This window comes from Pocillopora verrucosa, chromosome 11 (genome assembly GCF_036669915.1).
Source record: "Pocillopora verrucosa isolate sample1 chromosome 11, ASM3666991v2, whole genome shotgun sequence".
In the NCBI taxonomy this organism is placed as follows: Eukaryota; Metazoa; Cnidaria; class Anthozoa; order Scleractinia; family Pocilloporidae; genus Pocillopora; species Pocillopora verrucosa.
Genome location: NC_089322.1, coordinates 8,632,985 through 8,651,759, shown reverse-complemented (window position 1 = coordinate 8,651,759; position 18,775 = coordinate 8,632,985). Strand labels below are relative to the sequence as shown.

At 37.7% G+C, this 18,775-nt stretch overlaps 1 protein-coding gene across 1 annotated transcript; it reads left to right on the top strand.

Moving 5' to 3' along the window:
• Positions 1–7,537: 7,537 nt before the first annotated feature.
• On the top strand, positions 7,538–18,537 carry LOC131798775 (uncharacterized). Its single transcript, XM_059116433.2, has 16 exons — positions 7,538–7,553; positions 7,691–7,828; positions 8,463–8,633; positions 8,715–8,824; positions 9,628–9,686; positions 10,306–10,445; positions 12,925–13,224; positions 13,530–13,829; positions 14,222–14,524; positions 14,772–15,244; positions 15,417–15,511; positions 15,819–15,975; positions 16,369–16,435; positions 16,733–17,004; positions 17,625–17,787; positions 17,957–18,537. Exons 1-16 carry the CDS (start codon positions 7,538–7,540, stop codon positions 18,424–18,426), a joined length of 3,234 nt encoding a protein of 1,077 aa, XP_058972416.2. The 3' UTR covers positions 18,427–18,537.
• Positions 18,538–18,775: the final 238 nt, after the last annotated feature.

Genomic DNA, 18,775 nt, shown 5'->3' with positions numbered 1-18,775 from the left:
TAGTGTTTATATTCAATAGCTGATTAGCTTTTGGAGAATATAAGTTAACGATGTATCACTTCTCAAGGCGCGCTAGTTTCGCAAGAAAACACAATCCCCTAACTGCATCTGGGAAACGTTCTCGTCTCCGAAATCCAAATCACTTAGCTAAATTCATTTCATGCTATGACTATAATGCAATAAGATTTTCTGCTTTTCCTAGAAATGGATTTAAAACTTTCTTTTTAGACTTGAACAATTAATTATTAAACGTGTAATCAGGTGGCTTGAGATAAGCCATGAATGAAAGTCTATGTAAATCTTACCTCAGCAGGACATACCTCTGTTATTTAGAGAGTTGATTCAGCTTGGTCAATTTGCTATTTATGCATCATTGTCTCAGCTTCTTTAGATTCCGCGGTTACATAAGTCCTCCTTGAGTAAAGTGTAAGTGCAGATGCCCTACACAGCGAGTCTGCAGATTCCTGTCTTTGAGCAATATTAATTTTCGTGCTCAGGAGAAAGTGAGATGAACATTTCTCAGGTATCGTTAAAACTAAAGAAATTATCTTAGCTTTTTCAAAGAATGTTCACACATTGTCAACTAGTTCTTCTCTTTCTTTTCAGCTACAGGTCTGCTTGGCGTTGTGTTTTGCCAACAAGTTGATTTTCACGCTCGGCGAAGGTAATGCTGTAAACCATTTACTCTTTTGATAATTTAAAAAAAAAAAATTCGAGACGACTTCATTGTTGAAATTCTGGTTAGAAGCTTTGCACATCAAAACTCACCTACGAATGTTTGTCGGAGATCAGAAGTGTATTTTTTTTTTCAACTATTAAGAATCATCTCTCTCATAACGGATATGTTTGTAAACGAAACGGTTTCCAGCTCGATTCAAATTAACAAATCAATCGGTGGGAAACGGAAAAGGCATCAATTTATTTAATTAAATTTCTTAAAGTTTGATATCTTTAGTTCAGCTATTAAGTTTTGGAAGCTAAACGCGTGACAACATTTATTTGAAAAGCACTAGGTAAAATTCAGAGGATGAATGAAGCACTGTTGTCGTTTTTGCATGTAATAGCTGCAGAAAACATTCCGCGAATCACTTAGTAATTTATGACAAATAGAAACGACTAGATGTAAGTTTTTGAAAAAAGCATGAAAAGTTTGGCCTTATTTTGATTGCAGCATAAATTATTTCATCAGATTTCAATTATTAATGTAGGCTATGAAGATCTAGAAGCCAGCTCTCTAGGTTTGATTTGGTCTGTGGGCCTTAAACGTGCATGCACGAAACCTTTCCTCAAAATTTCTGGTGTTTGTAAATATAAACGGAAGAAAATATATAAATCATTTTAACCGTTGAGATGGACTCACGTTTTAAATTAAAATTGACCATAGTAACCCATGGTTAGATCAACTTATGTTAAATTCGACTGGAACGAGATCGTAATCCAAAGTTTAGACATGCAGCACCCCATTCACACCAGCAAAATATGATTAGTTAAACTCCGTTTACCTGAATGAAAATCAGCAATAGAGAAGTTATCTGAATTGTGAAAATCTAATACCCTATTCACACCAGCAAAACATATTTAGTTTACCTTGATTTAACTGAATGAAAATCAGGAGCAGTTAGAAATCTAACACAATATCAACACTACCAAACATGTGTAGTTGAACCGGATTTAACTGAATGGATATCAGAAACAGAGAACTGAAATCCTGAATTTTAAATAGGATTTAAGCCAAGTAATCTCTAATTTGTATTTTTACTGTATTCTAATTTAATTCCATGAATAATTGTTTAAGCACCGTCTACGAAGAAAGAATTTCAACTCGTCTTTATGAGAGCAGCCTTAAAAAAAGTCTAAGCGTTGGTTTCAACGGAGAAAATACTTCTCTGTGAAATAAATTTACAAACACTCTTTTTCCAATTAAATATTTTTAGAATGCTTTGATACTACTGGTATTTCAAACGATCTTCACAGGCTCGTATCTATGTTTTATTGATGTGGCGTGTCGAGAGAGGATCCGATCACCAAAGTCCCCTGTAAAATAATCCTTATGAGTATCTTGCATTGCCGATCACTACTCGATCCTTACCGCAAATTAAGCGTCACACGAGCTTCACGTATTGTTATCTTAAGCCTGATTATAAATTGAATTACCATATCTTTCAGTTAGTACTTGCACTCCGATTATTAACCTTTGCTGACTTAATTCACTGTACATGCTCGCTGGATTAAAAAGCTTAATATTTTTACCTGAAATCATCTCCTTCTATTTAAACCTAGAGATGAAATAGATACCTTATTAACTTCGATTTTGTCCGTACTGTCAGTTACGGAACCTGTATTTATTTTGTTTCGCTTTTTTTTTTTGCTTTTTTTCTGGTTGATTAACTTTTTCATTATTGATTTTGGCTCGAAGCTATGGCGCACGATCGTAAAAAAAGTCCACAACTTACAGTACGGACCTCGAACTCGTTTAGTGAGAGATAGTTTGGATGCTCTTAGTATATAGATTCGTTGAAGGAGGCCAAATTAGCATTCGGTATTGCAAATGATTATTATAATTGTTTATTGGTTTTTTATTTTTTGTTTTGTTTTGTTTGTTTGTTTGTTTTTTGGGGGGGAGATCCTGCATAGAAGTCTTCTTGAAACTATGAGCTGCAACATTGCAACATAGTGGGCCGATTCTTTACACGAGCTCTTACCCAAACCGCGGTTTTACGCAAGCAGTGGACCTCAGGTTTTCGCTATAAGAGGGTTGAGTTTGTTCGACAAATGTCTTTCCCCTGTTGGCTTCCAGCTCTCTTAACACTGTTCACAAAAATAAATATCAGATAAAAGCTTTAGCTCTTGACAAGACAAAAAACATCATCAGACGAAAAACGTCAAACGGAAAACATCATCATTTCAGATAAAAAGTTTAGCTTAGTGACAAGACGAAAAACATCTTTCTCTATTCCTTTACCGAGCTTAAAACTTACCATCTCTCTTATTCTGTTTAGTTGAAGATGGTTTAGAACATATTTTTTTCTATTCAAAGACTAAAACTTTGTTTAAGTAACCAGTCCATCAAATTGGAATGGGGATCAACTTCCCTAGTTTGATGTTACCTCTCTCCGTAGATCCTTGTAATCTTGATAACTACAAAGAACTGAACCAAGGAGATCGGTCAGAGAAATATAGAGATGCAAGTGACAGGTGTGATGGCAATGACCTTAAGGAAGAATGGCATTATTGGTACGTGGTGTCAGGAAACGCAGGCAACGCCCTTGCCACAAATAACGCCCCTGCTAAGGGAAGTTGCGGTACCACTGACCGTCTGTATTTGAAAGGTCAACATCCGCTTTTTGGTGAAGGTGAAGTTACCAGGAAGTTATGTATAGCTAAAGGAAACAAAGCATGTCAGCAAGAACAATCTATTCAAATAATAAACTGTGGCGCGTTTTACATGTACAAGCTCTATAACAATGGAGAATGTTCCCCTCCCTGGCGCTACTGCACAAATGGTGTCGGTAAGTACACAGACTACATCAAAGTAATCTGTTGGAGAGGTGAAAAGGGCCCATTTCGGTGTTCAGTTTTTTCACATGAGTTTTTTGGTGACTTGTAGAGGTTTGAGCTTTTTCTTATTCTTTAGGGAGGTGGTGTTGGGGGAGGTGAGGGGGGATTGGGAGGAGGGGATATCTGAAAAAGTCGAGGCTTTCTTGAATTATAAACACCTTTATAGATGTCTTATTACCACTCATAAACTGCATGCATATGAGTTGGTTAGGTTTTTCCTTCTTTACTGGGATTTGTTACGGAGAAAGAACTTAATTCATTTCTCAGAACGCGATGAAAGTTACACCTTTTTTTTCTTTTTTCATTCCTTTACAGAGAATGTTTCTTGTAACGATTTCAATTGTCCTTTGGGCCTTATATGTACTCTGCAAAACAACGGTGAAAATCGTCAATGTCTAGGTAATGCTGTTTTGTATAAAGTAAGGGTTAAGTAAGCAGCTTTTTTTTGACAGCTAGTCCTTCCGTCGGGGCGTTTGTTGTCAGACTGTGAGCTGGCCACTAGTCAGCCAGCCATTATGCCTATTGAAACTTATAAAAAAAGAATGCAATTCGTCTTTTAGCGGAAACTTAATTCAACTATAAGGGTTAGTTAACTTGCTTTAAGGCCTGGAGTCAGAGGTCTTAAGCTCCTATTCTGTTACTCCGTTACGCTGCTCTTCCTTCAGCTCCATTAGTATTTTAGAATCACAAAAAATTCGTTTTGAATTATAGATCCTAATCAGGTGCCAGAAACAACTATTGTACAAACGCAACATGAAACAACAGCCACACCGAAAACAGCAAACCCAACCTCAGATACAACAACAACACAAGTGACAACAGACACTACCAAAACAAAGCCAACATCAGATACGATAAAAGCACAACCAACAACGAAAACAAGCACAGAGAAGCTGAGAGATAAAACAACAGCAAAACTAAAAACAGACACTACCACAGTAAAGCCAACATCTGTAACAATAACAGTACATCTTATGACAGACACCTGCACAGCAAAGCCAATATCACATACAATAACAGCACAACCAACAGCGAAAACAAGCACAGCAAAGCTAATAGCTACAACAACAGCAAAACTAAGAACAGATACTACCACAGCAAAGCCAACATCAGACACAACAACAGCACAACAAACAACGGCCATAAAAACACAAGTAACAAGAGACTCAGTATCAATACCTCTACAAAGTTCATCGTCTTCGCCAACAAACATCCGCACCAGCGTCATTCAGCAATATCATTCAGCTGACTTATCAATCCCAACAGAAGCAAAAACTGTAAAAAGGTTAGCATTGTCAGAATCATTAACCTCACGAGCAGAAATTGGGCCAGAAACGTCATCATCGTTATTTTTGTCACCATTCTCTACGCCGTTATTATCAAAAACAATAAATACACCACTATCAGAATCGTCAACGTCAGACATACATTTAAAATCTTCATCAATAACAACAACAACAATAACAATGAAAAAAGCAGATGTGGCCACAAGGACATCATCAACACCAAAATTAGAACAAAACTCACCTTTAACTTGGTCAACTGAGATAACTGAGCAAGCCGCAGTAACATTAAAAGCAACATCAACACCTTCCACAAAAACAACAACAACAGCTGTAGGAGCAGTAGCAGAAACTGCAGCCTCAGGAATTTCAAACGAAATTGTACCACTGCAGCTCACATCCGTGATTTCAAAATCTTTGACAACAGAACATGATGCTGCAGCATCACTATTACCAACAACTGAGGTAGGGACGTCAACAGAACTAGCTGTAGTATCAGCAATGTATACGATAACGCTAAAAGCGCTGGCAATTGTTACCACGCCATTCTTACAGTCGATAACGGGAAGCTTACTAGTAGGAGAGTTACTTGTCACAAACTCTTTACAGTTATCTTCAGCTACAGAAACAACAGGACAAACACTGATAACAGCAACTTCAACAAAATCAAATTTAAAGCAGCCAGAAATTACAACATCACAATCGTTGCCATCAGTTACAACGTTGAAAACAGGACAATCAACAAGAAAAACGTCTTCCGAATATTTATCAACACTTGCACTGACAGAAATAACAGAAACTTCAACAAAACCAGCTTTTGAGTTGCCAGGAATTGCAACGACACCGTCGTTTTCTTCAACAACAATGTTTGGCTCAAGAGAATCAACAATGGCAGCGTGGTCAAAATATTCATCAGCATTTGAATTAGCAGAACTAGCAACAATGTCAGCAAAATCAGCTATAGATCCACGAGCAATGATAAGGACACCATCGTTTTCATCCATAGCAAAGTTAGTAACCAAAGAATTAACAAAAGCAACATCGTCAGAATATTTATCAGCAGTAGAACTGACAGTGTCAAAAAAATCAAGGTTAGAACCCCCAGTGATTGCAACGACACCAGTGTTTTCATCAATATCAGCATCACTATTACCAACAACTGAGGTAGGGACGTCAACAGAACTAGCTGTAGTATCAGCAATGTATACGATAACGCTAAAAGCGCTGGCATTTGTTACCACGCCATCCTTACAGTCGATAACGGGAAGCTTACTAGTAGGAGAGTTACTCGTCACAAACTCTTTACAGTTATCTTCAACTACAGAAACAACAGGACAAACACTGATAACAGCAACTTCAACAAAATCAAATTTAAAGCAGCCAGAAATTACAACATCACAATCGTTGCCATCAGTTACAACGTTGACAACAGGGCAATCAACAGGAAAAACGTCTTCCGAATATTTATCAACACTTGCACTGACAGAAATAACAGAAACTTCAACAAAACCAGCTTTTGAGTTGCTAGGAATTGCAACGACACCGTCGTTTTCTTCAACAACAATGTTTGGCTCAAGAGAATCAACAATGGCAGCGTGGTCAAAATATTCATCAGCATTTGAATTAGCAGAACTAGCAACAATGTCAACAAAATCAGGTATAGATCCACAAGCAATGATAAGGACACCATCGTTTTCATCTATAGCAAAGTTAGTAACCAAAGAATTAACAAAAGCAACATCGTCAGAATATTTATCGGCAGTAGAACTGACAGTGTCAAAAAAATCAAGGCTAGAACCCCCAGTAATTGCAACGACACCAGTGTTTTCATCAATAACAACGTTAAAAACAGGAGAATCCACACGAACAGCATCCTCTGAATATTTGTCAGCAGAAAAACTAGCAGCTATGTCAACAAATTCACCGGAAGAAGAACTTGTAACGGCATCAAACTTACCGTCAATAATAACAAGATTTAAAACAGCAGAATCAACAGTGAAAGCAATTAAATCAGAATTACTAATAACAACAAAAACATCAGCACTACTTACAGGAAAAGGAGCAAAAACTGTAACACCGCTATTACAAGGGTCAGCATCAGCAGGAGTATCTATAACGACTCTCAAAGCCATAGCAATTAACAGCCACAACTGCAGCAGCAACAACAACACCACTTCTATAGCAAGGCAACAAGGTATAAACTGAAAATAAAATTATTTAATTGATGTCTTTTATCTGGTCCGTTTGATATGTTTCTTCTTCTAGTCCGCGTTCTTTATCTACTAATACTTAGTTGTCCTCTTTGGCATTTTATCTACAATTGAACCTGCATTAAATTGTCAACCACGGGAAATAGCGGGGTGACCGCTTACTACCGTTTGACCGCTTAATACAGGTATTTATTCCGTATATGACCTCTTATGGTACAAAAACTTGGTCACGATACTACTACATTGATTTCAGGAGATAAGAATGGATATCTTTAAGAGATCACTCTTAGTTTTATTTGAGTGGTTCCCCTTTATGTGACCGTTCAATACAGATAAGAACAAAGCAAAAAGGCTGTTAAGACTCTCAGTAAAGGATGACCGCTACCGCTGACTAGAGGTGAAAGTTATACTAATGATGGGGTAAAAATTGCGGGACTTTGAAGACCGACCGCTTAATGTATGGTGCCGCTTCACACAGGTTCGACTATGATTTGTGTCAAAGGTACACGAGCCACTCGATCCGATTAGCTACCGAAGTTCGAATTTATGTATTTTTTTTAACCAGAGCTCGAGAATTCAGCAATATTTGAGAGCTACATTGTTTTGCTTCTTGATCTTGTACAATTTGAACCCTTTCAGTTCTTCTATCGACAGACAATCCTTGTATACCAAATCCTTGTGAGAATTATGGCAATTGCTCAAGGACAGTTGACCCAGAAGGATTCAACTGCAGCTGTACCTCAGAGTACACTGGTAATACATGTGGCAATAAAATAGGTAAGACATCGTCTCCAGTGATACCTAGACTTGCTTAGATGCATAGCCGGGGTGTAGGGGCATAGTCGCCTGGTCCCCGTTTAAACTCTTTAATTCCGTCATTTGACATTTCACTTGGATTTCCTATTCTGGAGCTTGCATTCTCATAAATATCGTTACGGTTATTTCAGCCCTTAGACTTAGACTTAAGCGGGGTTGATCTTTTTTCAGCTCGTGAAGTACCTTGAGTTTGTACAATGACGCTATTGTGATGTCTCTCTTTGCAACGTGCCGTTATGTCAATTGATTTTCTAAATCTTTAACAGCTCCCCTGACTGTAGGTATGTGTCAGTATATCTGCGTAAAAAGGTACCTTCGATAGGTAGCTTCCATGGTCTGGAGATGTATCAGGAAGTAATACAATTTATTTTTTCTCAGATCTCGTAAACTAAGGCTGTTTTCCCGGAGTGCTCTTGTGTCAACAGGTGTTGTTGTGGTGGTGTAACACCGTAATTTTCAAGTCAAAGCACCTTAATTTCCTGCTATTTCATTGCATTTTCTGTTCCCATTTAGGAGCTATTTTCTAAATAATTTCTCGCCTCTCGCACAAATACTTATACTCATACTTGGTGATTCGATGGTTTAATTAATCTAGTTCACGGAAACTGGAGTGCTTGGACTCAATGGCCCAACTGTAACAGGCCCTGTAATGGTGGAAACAAAACAAGAAAACGTCAGTGTGACAATCCTAAACCAGCTTTTGGTGGAAGATACTGTATTGGTCAAGCAACTGAGATGCAGTTTTGTAATATGGACAGCTGTCCAGGTAAGTTATTTAGTGAGTAATTCAAGGTTAATAGTCAGTAATCAATAATTAATTAATCGTTTATTTATTTATCGTCTTCAGCTGACGAGGTAAACTTCGAAGTGCGACTTAAGGCTGAAACCTGGAGTGATGAACTTGCAAACCCTGAAAGTGAGCTGTACAAGAGATTCAAGGATGAAATTGAATCTACCGTGAGTTCTACAATTCTTGAACTTTATTTAGTATAGTACAAGCTGTTGTAAAGTGTTATTCCATTGTTTACAGGTTAAAATGAGTTCATGCATATTGATCTAAAAGTTTGATCCACTTTGTGAAGCTTAGTTTAACGCCGAAAATTAAAGCACTGAACGATAAAACACTAAGAGTAGTTATGGCAATGTAAAAGCAAGAATCACCTCTTAAAGAATAATAAGCAGCTTGGAAGAAAGGTATGATCCCAATTGCGAACTTTCCTTTTCATAACATAATTTGGTTTTATCAATTGATATGGAAATTGGTCACTGTAATGATTTTCTATAGCTGACGTTGTAAGCGTTAGCTCTCCCTTTAGAGCAAGGGACGTTTAGGAACTCTCTATTTCGACTAATTTACATTACCAAATCATTCGATAAAACCAAATTATTATGTCTCTCCCCCCCCTCACCCCTTTCCCCAGCTGATGCACGCAGCACCACAGTTTCTCTAAAAATGTAACTCATTTTTCCCTTTTAATAGTCAAACAAATAGCCGGGGATGTAGTCGTATACTTTTACTAAGAAACACCTTATATACAGCTTAAGAAAAAATAAACTTTGATATACAACACAAATGTATTACTCGATGCCGTTTAATTTTGTTTCGTCACATACCAAGTTTTTTTTCGTGATAAATAGTTCCGTGTGGAGTAAAGGAGTATACTACTTATTAACTGTAGCTTAAGCTCAAGCATAACAAATATTTCATAAAGTCTTCACAAGCGGTTATCATCCCTAAACTTCTACTTCGTTCGATTCAGGTCACGGGGTTTTATTTGGAAAAAGGCGAAACCATAACATTCAAGCTTTTGAGTTTGAGGTATTTCTTCTTAGTTTTATTTGTCTGAGGACTAATTAAAAATTTGGATAAGATCTTTTGTTTTGAGGAAATGAAACTAGAGGTAGAGGTTAATTCTGCCCCTTGAGAATGCTCATATGATAGGCGAGGCTATCACCAGCAGCTTTGTTCGTTTGCTGGTTTGTTGGATTCATCTCTAAACGGATGGTCTTATCCACTCTTCGAACAAAGATGCATTCATGCATCTCAACATCTCCTTCGTTTTATTACAGATAATACTCGCGGTACAGTTTCGAGAGCAGTGATCCGGGAGTTCAATTTAGTCCACTCTGTTGCGTTGTATGCTTGTCCAGGAAAACTAACATCAATCTCTTAAACAATCACATGTAGAAATAAATTCAATCGCGATTTGGTCGCTAGCATTTGCCTGTGCTTGAGGCCAGCACTTACACAGTCATTTAATACCTTGAATTCTCTTTCGCCTTATGCGTTTCTTAACTGCTTTTTGATCCTTTTGAGGTCAGCGCGCCAAAGCTCATTCATATTAGTGCTAGATGATTCACTTATATGGAGATCGGTAGTATAAATCGCCGATGTCATTGCCTTCGATACTTGCAGTTTTCTCCATTTTTTTTTTTAGACAAGGAAGCATTATTGCAAGTTTTAACATCACCTACCCTGCAATCGACTCGCTTCAAATTGTCATTTTGCAAGAACAAATCACCGCAGGGACTCTGGGTAATTTTCCAGCAGAATTGCTTAACATTACCAGCAGTTATGGTGAGAGGACCTAAGGAATAGATAACTTTAACCTGATAGATGATGTTTATCTCATTGTTTACAGTAATTGCTTTGCATTAAGCACTAACTGGGAATCTTTAGAGTATAACTGATTTACTTCCTTCTGAACCAGTGCCGCAAACTGCATGCTAAGCGAGTGCGGGTTTCGCATTTCGTTAAGGTTATGTCAAAGTTGTCTTATAAGAAGATTCTTACAAGATGAGGTTGATGGATGAACTTCCTTGGCCATCTACGTTCCTTTGATTTTATATTCTGTTGAGCACGACTAAAACCACAACCATAGCATAGTCTCTGAACTGGGTTAGAAAAAATATTAAGAATATGAGATTTACAAATTTTTCCATGCTTAGTGCGCGTATGTCGAGTTATGGATGCACACGGAAAGTTTTAAGACGCAGCTTAGAGCTTCTTGAGTGCTTTTTAAAGTTCCCAAGTGCATTCATAACACGAAGGATATACGTACAGCTTAAGCATGAACCAATTCTTCTTTAACGTAGCATGCAGACGCAAGCTGTGCTAAAAAAAAAAAAAAAGAAACAAACAAAACATAAACAAAACAAAAAACAAAACAAAAAAAGAACGAAAAAGGGCTTACTACAACTTTGTCGGTTACACCAGGTAATCGTGTTCTAACTTGAAGGGAACTTTCATTCGAGGTGAAATTGCACACGTCATGTGATGGATACACTACCTTGCGGTACATAAATATATGTTATTTGCTGGCTGGGAGGTCCGTATGGTGAAAAATTGTGACCGAGGTCTTGAAAATACTGCCCGAGGCCGTAGGCTGAGGGTAGCATTTTCAAGACCGAGGTCACAGTTTTTCTCCATACTGACCGACCCTTAACCGGTAAATAACATATTTATTTTTTTGAAACTTGACGAAATTCTTTCCGAAAGAACCCGAATGATTTAGGGCTGTAAATACGGCAAGATCTTCCATAAACTGAACAGTTTTTGAGCGAGTAAATGGTAGTTAAAATAGATATGATGCAAATTCAAGAGAGATGCCTCAGCGAAACATTTTCATTTCCGTAACGATAATTCAAAAGGCTTCCAAACAAACTCTGAAACATTATTTTACAAGTATCTGTCACAATCTGACACCTGTCCATTAGAGAGCGCGTAAGTAAAAAAAAGCGTAAAAACATTTGAAAAACAACGGAACTAGTTTGGCAAGGACTGTCACGACGACGGTTTTCTTCAAAAAGAGTCAATGATCTAACGGAAAGTATTATTCACTCTCATCGACGATTGATTCATGTACGAAGATTTACCTCTGTTCATTAAGTAAACGGCGAGGAAATTAATTGTGAGTAAATTCAATTGTTTTATTTTGAAGTTGTGAGAGTTTGCTCGTTTGTTTGATACAATGGCGAGTATAAATCTGTTCTTTCCTTCACAAAAACTAAATTCGAATGACACACTCCAACGAGACACAAGGGGATTTAATGCGGCCTTTTCTCAAAAAATTCCTTCGGTTTCTGTTGCGCAATTTACGGTACAAATGTTCAAATTGAACGGACTTGGAAAGACTCACCGAGAGCGTATATTTGTCGTAAAACTTAAATTAAAACTTCGCTCGCTCTTTCACTGCGAACAAATTGCTTGAGAAAATTCAGGTATTAAATGAACGAAAGTTCCATTGTTTAGTTTAACTGTAACCAAATACCTCACGTTTTAACTTTCTAGGTACTTTTTGTGAGCGAGTAAAATTAATTGCAGACGGGTTTTAGGCCGCTTGTCAACCAACGTAATGACACTATTGTTTATACAAATTCATTCTGAAACCAATGTTTTTCTATCAACCAAAGTGATTTGAGTGAGAGAAAAGAGAGGATTTATAAGTTATTCATCGGCTTGAGGTAGTGACCGACGTGTTTGCATAAAGATACTGCCCAGCCCGGGAAAGCGAGATATATTTATGAAAAATAGCAGCGAAAGTTGGGATGTACTTGGCGACTCACGAAAGCGTTACCGTAGCCCGTGGGCAGAGATAAGAAAATACTGACCGGGTAAAGAACCAATCAGATTGCAAGATACGTTACCGTGCCCTCTCAAAAAAAAAAAAAGGATTTTCACCATGATAACCTCTGATAAAATATGGAGGACTTGCGTGCGCAATGTTATGAAAACGATTAACAGTTATGTGTCCTTAATTTGACAGCACTTACACATCTTATATTGCTTAATGCGACAAAAATCACGGTGGTGTTCTCGATGTTTTGTTTCTAAATTTAGATTATCAGTGGTTAAATTATCCAATGGTTTTGTCTCTAGGACCATTAGCATTGAAATTATGGCATCTTGTGTCTGGTAAAGATTGTTGAACCCTGATTTCGTGGTGGACAAACTTAAAAAGAAAACAAAAGGCAGTTGTATACGAAGCAACAAATGACAATAACGTACTTCATAACTGTTGTCAATAACATAAAATTTGTCTCCATTTCGTCTTTAGTGCCAAATGAAGCTCCAGTTATTTTGGAGTTAAACAGTCCCACGTCAACAACAATTCATTTAAAATGGTCGGAGGTCACACAATTGAATTCAGTTCCACTTCTTGGTTACGTTATTATATTCAAGGAAAACATCACCAGGTTTCAACCTGACATCCAAAAATCTGTGCTACCCTTGCCGCAGGAGACGGTGTTGGAGGATTTGAAAAAGTTCACACATTACACCATAAGAGTGTATGCTTTTACGAGGAATGGAAACGGAATACCGAGTAAGGCACTGACTTTGAGGACTGAGGAGGATGGTAAGTATATAATGCGCAAGTGAAAGGGACCAATTAGTTTCAATGTGAGGTCGATGAAGGTGGAAAATATGCCCCACCGAGTTTTAAAAGGCCGACGAAAGAGGTATTAAAAGGTGAAGTAAAACAATGAACACAGAAATTGCCTGTGACCAGGTCGCGAGTCCTGCAGTCGATAGGTGCAGGGACAGGCGAAATATTTGTCGACCAGTCGCAAACCAAAGTGAACGAAAACCTAATCTATCCTCGACTTCTTTTCATATGAAATTGCAATCATCCGTTTCAAACTTGGCCTTTTTGGTCATCAGTTCCGAGTGAACCCCCACCAAACACTGTTATCACAGTCACAAGTTCAAGGTCAATCCGTGTTTCATGGAAACCAATCAACGCAGCTTACGTGCATGGAATCCTCTTGGGATACGAGGTCAGACTCGCAAAGGATGACGGGTCAACACTGACGTGGATAAGCAAGAGATTGGGCCCAGAAATACATCACATTTTATTAGATGAATTGGCTCCCAACACATGGTTTTGGGTAGTGATCTGTGCCAGGACATCCAAAGGTTGTGGAAAAGAATATTTTGAACTTGTGCAAACTTGGGAAGATGGTGAGTTCAGTTTTTGGCGGCAGTGAAAACGTTGTCAGGATGTTGCACGTGTTTCAAAGGCGACATTTGAAGAAGAAAATAAACTCCTAATCTCTCCCACCTTGTCTTTGCCTTCCTGTTTAAATCGATATTTTGATAGGAATAGCTTTTTTTTTTTTGGGGGGGGGGGGTTAAATTATATTAATTGCTTTAATGAAATAAAAAAAAACAACAACAACAACAAAAAACAAAACCTATACAAAACAAAGAGAGACTCCTAACTACGCTTTTATTATGTTCTGAGTTACTGGTATGGGGTTTTTCATTTTTTTTTCCCGAAATATTTCTATAAGGTTCTCGATGCCTTTTTTTTTTTTTTTTTTTTTAATCATTATTTTTATCTCTCCGTCTAGTTCCCAGCATGCCTCCTGTGGACTTCAAAGCCTACAACCTTACATCCGAAGCATTCATTAATGTCAGCTGGAGTCCAGTCCCTTCAAATCACATCAACGGCATATTACTAGGCTACTCCTTAAAGTATCAAAGAGTTCAAACATCCGAGAGGCAAGTCTTTGGCGTAGACGAGCACACACTGACTTTGAGGCCAACAGATCTTTCGGTTTCCCTACAAGTCGAAGCGTACTCGATTTACAGAATTGGAGTGGCGGCTTTTACTCGGAAAGGCATGGGACCATATACTGAATATGCCTACGCAGGTGAGTACCCAGATTAGGTTCCTGAGTAAGTAACCGCGTGAGTAAATGGGTGCCTGAGTAGAATCTGATAAAGAACTTGAGTGAGTACTTGAGTAAGTGCATGAGTAACTACCTGAGTGAGTACGTGAAGGAGGCCCTTAGTGATCACCCGAGTGAGCACTCGACCCTTTCATGTTAAAATGATCCTAAATACGCTTTAAAATCAAAGGAAAAGTTATATGACAGTGTATTTGGTCCTTTTCACAAGAATCCTGCCGTTGCCCAAAAGTTCTGTACACAAATTTCTGGTCAACGTCTCCATATCTGAGAGTGAGCAAGGGCGAAAACAGGATGGAAGGAATTTTCAGCAAAATTGTGACAGATATGATCTTTGCAGCTTGTGGTCTTTGCCCTGGTCACAGTAGTTCTACTATAATCGAGATTGCAACCAATGGAAAAGGAGACTCTTCTGGCAAGAAAAGTATCTCGGAAGTGCTTGATGACATCGATGATGTTCCACAGATAAGCTTTCCGATCTACGGCAACAAATACATCACAAGATACCTAGGAGCTTATGCTTATATCAACCTTGTAGATTCCCCTGGGGTGGCATTTATTGCTGCAAAGAGTCTCCCCGGATCCGCGGCTAAGAACATGATAAACGCAGTTGTAGAATGCATTCCTATGATTATGTTGTCAGCATGTATGGCTTATATTTCTGGATTCATCATTTGGGTCTTGGTAAGTAATTGTCTATGCCATCCAAGAATCTTTTAATATGAATTGAGAACCTTTAGTGATTTTCTTATTAATCCCCTAAGCTCAAATAATGTACTGTTTCCAAAACTATAAGTACTTCTTCGAATGAAATATTGTATCTTTCTCTCTCACATTTAATATACCTCTTCTTTAGGACTCTAGATTCAACCCAGACGAATTTCCGCCTGCTTTTATAGAAGGTGTTGGTGAAGGATTTTGGTGGTCGTTTATTTCAATGACAACTGTTGGGTAAGCTGATTATAGCCAATTTTTTTTGTTTTTTTTTGTTTTTTTTTTTTTGTATAAAAAGTATTGATACCTATTAGCAAATCTTGGCCGCTTAAACGAAGCCTTATTGGGCCAGATCTGGTCGTTATTACCATTCCTATATTGATCCGGTATTTAAAAAAAGTAATTTGATGTTGTAAATCATTTCACGATAGCGCTTATTTTAGACAAATATGCATCATCAGGTATACAATTCTAATGTACATTTTTCAGTATCTAAGTGTATACCAATCCTTTTATAAATGTCAGTTACATGTACTCCTTGCAGATATGGAGATCGCTGCCCCCGTTCTATCCCTGCCCGTGTTTTTGGTATCATATGGACCCTAATTGGACTTGTTATTATCTCCATTCTGATTGGTGCGATTGCTTCGTCACTGACATATGTCAATGTGAATAAACCTGTCATTCTTTATGGGGCGAAGGTATTCCTAAACAAATGGTGATAATGCATGATTCAAAGTAATACTTAATGACTTTTTCTCTTGACAGAAATACATACAAATAGATTAGTGACAGATGCACACTCGCACTGCCAGGAAGGTTGAAAGAAGAGTACACAGACAGACAGACCGAGAAATAGATAGACAGTCAGGTAGAGAGAGACGAACTGAGAGACAGACAGAAATGCAAAAGGTCAGGTGGACAGACAGACACACAGACACACAGACAAAACGATAGGTTTACAAACACCAGGATGGGTTAGGGATAACAACTTTAGCAACATAATGCATTCAAGTTGCTAAGGAAGAGTCTGATTCACCAGCTTATATCTAAAAGGGAAATACTTAGAGGGATACATTTTTTTCCCAATTTAGATCGGAGCCATTCAGAACTCCGTGGAATATCGCCTTGGAGTTCTTAAGAATGCAAAAGTAAACGGAGGTAAGATCGATTTATAACAACTAATATGATAACTTTGGGCAACTGATAAATTTCGTATAAGGCCAAGTGGAATCCAATTCGGTCTGTAATCATACAAGCGATTAGCCAATCGTACGACCGCAAAGCGGGAGTCCGATTTGTAACTCACGATTATTATTACAGACATAATTGGACGACACAAAGTTCTGAGGCGGGGGGAGGGAGTCGTCCGAAATGATCTCTGACTTCTGACTATTCTGGACTTAGCACCAAGCATCTCAGATTAATTTGGCTTACTCATTATTTTCATTCATTCAGAAAAAGAATACCATAACGTTGATGAAATCCGAACAGCACTTGAAGATGGTGAAATTGATGGCGCTTTGTTAGACACTTACGTAGCTGCAGAACATAAAGAAACTCTTTTCGATGACAGAATATATGTTAAAGAGATCTTAGAGAGGCCAGTTGGGTACGGAGTGGTTCTTTCTGGAGCGGCTGTGGGTGTTGAGCAACAATGCCGGGATTATATCAATATGCACATAACTGAAATTTTTCACATCATCCAGAATATGACGAAGACTCTTGATGTAAGTAATTCTATAACAGCTACGTTAATTTGGATTCACCTTTTCATGAAGTGGTAAACCAAACCAACCCTGACAATGACCACAGATGTCATGTCCTTGAAGTTGAAAACAGCTGTGTAAATTTAAAAAAAAATGGAGGAAAAAACAAAAAAACAAATACAATCTCCTTAAATAAATATTATTAACCTGGAAAGAAAGGAAAGAAAGGCTAGAGTATTAAGAAGAAAAAAGGATAGCAGGAAATGGTTTAAATTAAAACGGTTTGCTACTCACGAACTTGAGAATCTAAGCTAAATTTTGCAAGATATATATTGATCGTGATTTGTAGTAACAACGGTTCCAATTTTGCTAGCTTATTAATGATTCAAAACAGTAGGATCTAGCTACTCATATATTGATTACTAACGAAAAAAGGAAACGGATAATGCAAAAAAAATAAAAAAGCATGATATAAATTCTGAGTGTAGAACTCAATCGAGAAGAAATTCATCCAAGCTTAAGTCGTTTCAAAGTTAGGTTTAGTGAAAATCAGTTTTTTTTGTTTTTTTTTTGTTATTTAATTTTAGGATTAAACGTATCTCGGGAATACATGGTAAAGTTTTTGCATGTACATTTTTCAGGCACCAGCTGAAAGCGCCGCAATGGAACAAAGTACGGGATTGTTTGACAACACATCTGAAATGTTCCGTATTAGCTTGGTTTCTCTCCTTGCCGTCCTAGGAGTTGCCATCTTGGGCGGGCTCTCTTATCATTTCTTGATATATGTTCCCCGAAGGAAAAGAGGTAAGCGGTTTTTTGTTGTTGCTGTTGTTGTTGTTGTTGTTGTTTTTTTTTTTTTTTTTGTTGTTGTTTTTTTTTTTATGCAGCATTGATTTAAGGATTACATGAGAAGTTGGCAGTTGGGGTTCGCGTAACGCTTATTTTCTCACAGCATTTTGTTACTTCCATTTAGTGGACGAGGCAAGAATCACTGACCAACAACTCAGTTACCAGAAGGTTCTTAATGATGAAATGAAAGCTTTCGTGAATTCTTTCTACATGGACATGTTAAAAAAGATTTCCTCTATCAGGAAGGAGCTACAGGAGGTTGTGAAACGAAAAAGGCGAGCGAAATATAAAATGCGAATTCGTAGATCTGCAGATAGTTCCAAAAGAGACACAGAGAGCAGTATTGTTGTTAGTACCCAAACACCTCGGAGTTGGACTAGTGAGAAACAGTATGAGAAGCAAAAGCACGTTGTCCAACTTGTCTCAAATAATGAAAATAACGAACTGGAGCACAGTTCACAAAGGGTTTTGCTAAAATCCTTTTCATTTCTCTCTGGATATTCTTCAAAATGTCAGGAACCCTTTTGTTCTCAGACGCTACCTAACATGGTAATTTCTGAAGACGATATAGAACCTGAATATTCGTCATGTTAAGACTACAAGAAAAAAACATTATAGCGCTGAAGTTAAATCTGCCATCTTTCCTTAGTGAGGTACTGAGGAAGATTTTAATTTTTTTTCAATTACAAACCAAAAAACGATATTTGAGAAAGCTAAATAATGGAGAGGAAATGTGTGTTAGTTAAAGGGAAGATGTTATTTCGCCTTTAATGAGGATGTGATTATGAGTGTTGTATTCAATAAACCTGAAATTATTTTTTGGGATCAGCCGGCGTGTCTTTTATTGGAATTACAAATAATTTTGTGAAATAAATATACATATTTGCAATCAGTCTTGCACGTAGTACGAAATTGGCTAGCAAACTGAGAAAGCGCATTTTTC